Here is a 7197-nt window from a genome sequence, read left to right as displayed (position 1 = left end):
GACGCTCGACGAAATACCCCATAACTTCACAATGTGTTTAAAAAATAGTTTGGTTGTTAGTTCGGCCAAGCATAATTTGGGTGGGAACCAACGTTGCGTACTTTGAGAATCGGTCTATGATAACCAAGATGGAGTCATACTCCTCGACTTTTGGGAGGTGTGTTATGAAGTCCAGTGACACTTTTTCAAGGCCTTATCGGCACAAGTAGAGGTTCCAAGAGTCCTGAGACTTTTTCTTTCTTGACTTTATCCTGTTGGCAGATGAGGCATGTCTTGGTGTACTGCATTATGTCGTCCTGCATATTTGGCCAGAAATACGTCTTTTTGATTAAGGCATAAGTTCGTTGCCACCTAGGGTGTCCCGCTCATAAAGTATCATGGCATTCCTAAATGAATTTCTTCCTTAGTTCTCCTTTTCTTGGGACGTATAATTTGTTTCCCTTTGTCATTAGAAGGTCTCCCTCGACCCAAAACTGTCGTGTCTTCCCAGCTTTGGCTAGTTTAACGACGACTTTGGCCGATGGGTCTCTATGTAAATGTTCTTTGATGATGTCGTGCAACGGTCCATCAATCTTACTTGAGTGAATATGGGCTAGCATGCACATGACTGCATGTTTGCCCTTCCTACTTAGCGCATCGGCAGCTTGGTTACTCTTTCCTATCTTGTGTTCATTGCAGTTGAATTCAACCAATGACTCTTGCCACCGAGCTTGTTTTGTCGTCAACTTTAGTTGATTGAAAAAGTGGCAAATGGCGCTGTTATCCGTCTTCACCACGTATTGTGACCCCAAGAGGTACTGTCTCCAGACTCGTAGGCAATGGACCACAACTAGCATTTCTTTTTCAGAGACAGTGTACCTCCTTTCTACATCATTGAGCTTTTGACTTTATAAGAGATGGGGTGGCCTTCTTGGATAACGACACCACCTAGGGCAAAATCAGAAGCATCTGTCTCTATTTCAAATGGTTTAGCAACATCCACCAATCCGAGAACAGGACCCCTCGTCATGGTTGCCTTCAGTTCTTCGAAGGCCATTTGACATTCATTTGACCACGACCAAGGGTGGTCTTTCTTCAGAAGTTCTGTTAATAGGGCGGCTTGTCGTGAAAACCCTTCGACGAATCGCCTATAATAGTTCACCAATCCCAGAAAGGATCATACATCGGATACGGAAGTAGGAATTTTCCACTCTTTGATAGCTTTTATCTTGTCACTATCCATACCAATCTGTCCAGAATTGATGACATGTCCAAGGAAGTTGATGCATGTTTGTGCGAAGGCACATTTTTCTTTCTTGACATACAACTGATTCTGCCGCAGCTTGTCGGACACTAGCTTCAGGTCCATCTTATGTTCCTTCAGGGTTGCGCTGTATACAACTATGTCGTCAAGGTATACTACGACGAACTGATCCAAGTATTCGTCGAAAACCTGGTTCATTAACGTGCAAAACGAGTTAGGGCGTTTGTCAAGCCAAAGGGCATTTCCAGGAACTCAAAAGCCCCATATCTTGTTACACACGTCGTCTTGGGCTCATCCCCTTCGGCGATTTGTACTTGATAGTACTCTGATAGTAAGTTCAACTTCATGAAGTATTTGGCCCCGTGAAGTTGGTCAAACAAGTCGGATATTATCGGCAGTGGGTATTTGCTGCGTACAGTCACCTTGTTTAAGGCTCTATAGTCTATGCACAAACGCAACATCCTATCCTTCTTTTTCTAAAATAGTACGGGGGCTTTGTAAGGTGCCTTTGCGGGGCAGATGAATCCTGCCGCCAACAACTCATCTAGTTGTTTCTTCAATTCGGCTAGCTTAGGGGGAGCCATCTGATATGCGTTCTTCGCAAGAGGTTTAACCCCGGGGAGAAGTTCAATTTCGTGATCGATGCCTCGACAAGATGGTAATGTTTGTGGTAAGCTCTCGACATTATTTGGCATAACTGTCTAGTACATTCTTGATTTCGCTCGTAATAGTATCCTTAATGGTCACTTCTTTCATCAAGGGTATAGTCATAAATGTGAGTTCCTCTCGTGCGAGTCCTCTTTTCAATTATATGGTAGAGATCATTCTCAGATTACCTGGTTGTTTGATGCTTGCAGGTATTACTATGGGGTTGTGGTCGGTAATCACCAAGCATTTCGCCAGTGGCATTGGGATAACTTTGTGTTCTAGGAGGAAGTCCATCCCAAGTACCACCGTCGAAGTCGTCCATACGAACCATGACAAGGTCCATTTCTCCTAACTAGGGCTCTAATTTCAAGGGGACTCTTTTGGAGACTTCCATGATAGGTAAGGCCTCGGAGTTGACAGCTTTCATTTTTTCGGGGTCCTTTTCTATGGTGAATCCTAATCTTTGGGCTTCTTGGTCGACAATGAAGTTGTGGGTCGCACCTGAGTCTATCAAGTTGCTCTTGCTCTGTCGTGAGTTTATTGTGGCGTCTATGAACATAAGCCCTTTCTCTATTGTCTCCTTTGGGTCGACCTTCCGTTGGAGGGTTGACAAGAATTTAAGCGCACCCATTTGGGGGTTGTCTTGATCTTCCCTCTTGTCTTGCATAGTCTCGACTCCTGTGTCGTTGCTCTCTTAAATGGACACTTGGAATGCACTGAGAGAGGCCCGATGAGGACAGTAGAACAGTTTATGGGGGCCTTTACACAACAGGCACTGTAAAGGTGTCGTCGAGTAGTTCTTTTGAAGGTAAGGTCCTTGAGATGTCCCCGCTGGGTTTATTGAGGAGGTCTATCTGCCCATCCATTTGGTTTGTCGTTACTTCTAGTTGGCCTATTGGGGCCTTCATTTTGATGACCCGGCGGCTTATATGCTTTGCCCCCAATGTTTGGGGTTTGTGTTGTTTTTCTTTGGAAACTCGCTTCGCTTCCAAAGTCTAGGAGTCTTTCGGCGCTGACAATTGTTATGGCTAGGTCTTGAACTTTTTCTCGTATATTTTTGTTTTGCCCCACGGTTGCAACCCATTTATGAAGAGGAATATCTTGTCTTTCTCTAACGTACCCCTAATATCTAGCATCAGGGTCGAGAACTGTCTGACATATTCTCCTATGCTTCTAGTTTGTTTTAGTGCTATTAGTTTTTCCCTTGCTATGTATTCTACGTTTTCGGGAAAGAATTGGTCCCTCAACTCTCTCTTGAGATCTTCCCACGAGTCGATGGTGCATAATCCATTTTCGATGTCTTGCACCTTCGAACGCCACTAAAGCTTTGCATCGTCTATGAGATGCATTGAGGCTATTGTAACTTTTATGTCGTCAGTACAAGTCGTTATGACTTTGAAGTACTATTCGACATCAAAGATAAAGTTCTCCAACTCTTTGGCATCCCGGTTCCCTTTAAAAGGTCTAGGGTCTGGGAACTTCAGTTTGTTGGATCCTGTATGAGTTTGCCCTGTCGTCACGTTCTCCACTGCTTTCATGGTCACCCCAATTCGGGTGTTCATCTCAGCCATCTTTTCTTGGATGGCATCGATCGTTGTTCTGAATTCGTCAGCTAATCCATTAAACAACTTCATCGATCGTCAAACTCTTTGCCACGTCCCTCCTTGTGCGCGACAGAGCTATCAGGGCTGCCAACAGATCTTGAGCTGCTTGTAGGAACAACTCTTTCTTCGAGCGAGGCCATTCGAAACATTAGTTTTTTTATTGGCAACCCATCCAAGCGATTTCCCATTGTGTCAATTTCTTCGACTTTTCCATTCAATTCGTCACTTATGCTTCCAGGAAGCGGACGGTGTCAGGGACTTCTTTGAGGAATAGCATTTCCTCCTCTATTAAAGTAAGTCGGTCGGCTTGTGATTTGGGTGTCGACTTTGTCGTCGACATGGTTTCGGTCTTTACCATGTCACAGAGCTAACAAAGCTTTGATACCATTTGTCACAATCGCACTTTGATGGCAGCGGACTTGCAATTGTGTGGCACTCACTTCCCAACAACAAGTGAGTTAAGTCTATTCATTCTTGTGTCGCCACGGCCAAGTGACGTATGCTCGAGCCTCTGGCCTCGATTTAAGAAAAAAGTTTTAGAAAACGGTGGCAGAGAGATTTCGAAAGAGAGTTTTGAAAGCAAGATTTTGAGAAATTGAAATTGGTGTTATATGGGAATGTAAGCAAAAGGCAACAACAACATCTTACTGCATATAACTATCGGGTAGGGAGAATTTGACAACTAGTCATATCCCCTATAGTATATTTTGATGCATTATGTTTGGCAGGCCTAGACATGATTTTTCTGAAACGTCATACTTCCTAGAAATACAAAAGTAAAAACACTACAATATGGAAAGACATAAAGGGTTTGGCTTGTTATGGGCATACGGCCATGGGCAACACGCCTTGGACGAGCATGACCGTAACATCTAACACGACATCGCATGTAGAGACCATGACACGTGCATAGGATAATAACATTTTATTTTTTTAGACTTAGGTTAGTATAGAGAATTTACTTTATTTATTATTGCCTTATTCTTGTTTTAAATATATTTTCGTACACATAAATCCATGACATATTTATTATTATTGTCTTCATCTTATTTTTAATATGCTAAGCAAGTCTATGATAGTGTTTTAAAATGTTTATATTTTACGATTATGTTTTAAATGCTTAATTCTGCGTAAGAACATCAACTTTAGGTTAGTGAAAAATATAGGGAAGTTACAATATCAATATTGTCCAACCTAACGTTTGTTTTAGCAAAGTCAAAGATTATAATTTTTATTAAAAAAACGGTGATCATTTTCTCGATTCGAATGAATCATCAAACCGTACCGATACTAAACCAAATGTGGTCCTTTCGTTTCATCAAATTTGAATGTAGCAACTCATGAAAAGTCATCACAATGACTCTGACTAAATGAAAAGGCAAAAGAAAATTTTAAAAGATCTCAACTCATGTTTCAAATCTACGTTAGGGAAAAGGATAAAAATGGCAACAATAGGAGTAATATACAAATTCTATGGTCGTGGGATACAAATAATATATATATATATATATATATATATATAAGCAACTGAGAGCTGCTTAGAGTATTTTTATTCAATCTTTGGGCGTGCTTCAAAGCCGCCGCCTGCTCTCTTCTCTAGGGAGTATGGCATATAGGTACCAAGTATTCTATCCCATGTAACAAAAAAGGGTTGTGAATAGTTAACCTTGTTGCCATATAGCTGATGGTGGAGGTCGTGATATGCAGTATTGTTGCGAAATAAGAGGTGGAAGAGGTTACCAGGCAGCCATAATCCACAGTGATCGTCTACAGTCTTAATAGTGGCGAAGGAAAAGAAGAAGATGGAGACTCTAGGAGTCATACCAGATGCTAGAAAGGACAACACCCCACCAACCATGTCAAGCAGTAGACCTTCCACAGGATGATTATACAATGCCCCAAATGCATATGGAACAACAAGCCTATGGTGATGAGAATGAATGTGTCTGTACAGAAACTTGTTATGATGCATGTATCTGTGTGCGAAGTACTGCCACGTGTCCAGAACGAACATCGCTGTTACAAATTGCAAAGCAACCATTGGCCAGGATTTTGGAACTGCACTGCTCCCATCTTCATTTCCAGTCACCTGAACGTTATAACACGATGCAATTATAAATTCGGACACAAACCAGTATGAAAGTGCAGAGCAGACACTCCACATGATATCAGTCATGGAATATTACGAATCCAGAGTTTCTAAGGATGTCCTGAATAGGTGGCTTCTATGTTTGAGCTCAGGACTTGCCACTTTATCCACAGGGCCAAACCCAAATAATTCAATTAATAGGATGTCTATTTCACATGAAAATCCACTAAACTACCGCTCTACATCTGATTTAGCAATAGCAAGAGTAGTGTAGCAAATTCATGCAACACGAGACAAAACTAAATGGAAGTCCAAATATTTTGTTTGTCTGAGTTGGTGACTTCCTACCGAGTGCCGAAGCATGACACAACAGGGGATTGATGCTATCCCAAAAAATTTGAACTTAAATTTGAAAGACAATGACACAGATTCTGAGAGTCAGAAGGATTTGAATGTGGCACAAAATTGTGAATAAACATGAAACCTAATCCAAAGGATTAAATTGTAGTTGAAGGAAGTGGAATTTAATTTTCAAACAAAGCAGAAATATCGTGTTGTCTTTAAACATTAACTTTCTAGTTCAAACGATCATCTCATAGGGAATTTAACAATGAAAAAGGCGTTATAGCCTACAATTTTGTTCATATCTATCTTGAATAGCTGTTCTTGTTGTGTTCAATATAAGAAACACTCACAGACAAAAGTTAACAGACTTGCATCAATTAATATAACTTTACTGGAGAAACTAAAAACTGCAAAGAGAAAAATTCTTTCAACTTCCTAACTTGAATCATTAACTCCTCTTATTCTTCAACCAAATTAAAATTTTCCCAATTGCCATCTAACTTATTTTGATGTGAACTTTTTTTTCTTAAGCAACAACTCATCTTTGAAATAAATATACAATAGTTAAAATTATAAGAAACCGAAATTTGACAATTGGTAACTAGTCTGTTCTTGTTTGGATCAAAATTCAAAAGACATGTAAAGAGAAAGGAGTTGCTATTTTCATTTTGTCGAACTGAAAAGGTCCACAAACAACGAACTATATCTAGGCTGGTAAACCTGTAATCAACGTGCTCCACACACAGCTGCTAAACTAAGAAAAAATCAGGAAGATTACATCAAGGTTTCAGCCAAGTGTACGAGAAAAATAAATCTCAGTTGGAATTTTGTAGGGCAGGTTCCGCCAATAATTAGGATCAGAAATAAACTAAATTATAATAAAAATGCCGAAACCGAGAAGGACGATGGTTATGATTGCAATAGTGGTAAAGAAACTAAAGAAAACAAGAAGCTAACCTTAAAGAGGATGATGGCGACGATAGCCTGAACGAATTGCTGAAAGAGAACGCCCCGAACCACAGTGGATTTTGAAACTAAGTTCTTCTCATCCTCCTCTGTCTTGGAGTGCAATCGATAATTGTCGAAGAAACCGAGAAGCACATATATGCCAGAATATAACCAATAAACGAAAATGGGGACAAAAGTACCCAACAAATCATCGGAGATGATGAATTCCATTGAGAAGGAAGGAAGGAAGGAAGGAAGGAGGTGGAGATTCAGATATGGGAAGAAAGAACCATAAATTCAGCGAGAATGAAAACCAATGC

General features: G+C 40.6%; 1 protein-coding gene across 1 annotated transcript; it reads right to left on the bottom strand.

Annotated features, from left to right (window-relative positions):
- Nucleotides 1–4898: 4898 nt before the first annotated feature.
- Nucleotides 4899–7197, bottom strand: LOC111805695 (sphinganine C4-monooxygenase 1). The gene is made up of 2 exons (XM_023690873.2): nucleotides 6887–7197; nucleotides 4899–5584 (listed from the first exon to the last, which is right to left on the bottom strand). The coding sequence occupies exons 1-2, from the start codon at nucleotides 7106–7108 to the stop codon at nucleotides 5045–5047; spliced, it is 762 nt and encodes a 253-aa protein (XP_023546641.1). The 5' UTR covers nucleotides 7109–7197; the 3' UTR covers nucleotides 4899–5044.

Source organism: Cucurbita pepo, chromosome 11 (assembly GCF_057944985.1).
Source record: "Cucurbita pepo subsp. pepo isolate OVF chromosome 11, ASM5794498v1, whole genome shotgun sequence".
In the NCBI taxonomy this organism is placed as follows: domain Eukaryota; kingdom Viridiplantae; phylum Streptophyta; class Magnoliopsida; order Cucurbitales; family Cucurbitaceae; genus Cucurbita; species Cucurbita pepo.
Note: the sequence above shows the minus strand (reverse complement) of the source record. Positions and strands in the feature narration are given on the sequence as shown.

Bases quoted from the DNA above. Each gene is read 5' to 3' on its own strand.
- LOC111805695 (XM_023690873.2), bottom strand. From the start codon at position 7,108: ATGGAATTCATCATCTCCGATGATTTGTTGGGTACTTTTGTCCCCATT. The intron at 5,585-6,886 runs GTTAGCTTCTTG...TATAACGTTCAG, and splicing joins TCGCCATCATCCTCTTTAAG to GTGACTGGAAATGAAGATGG.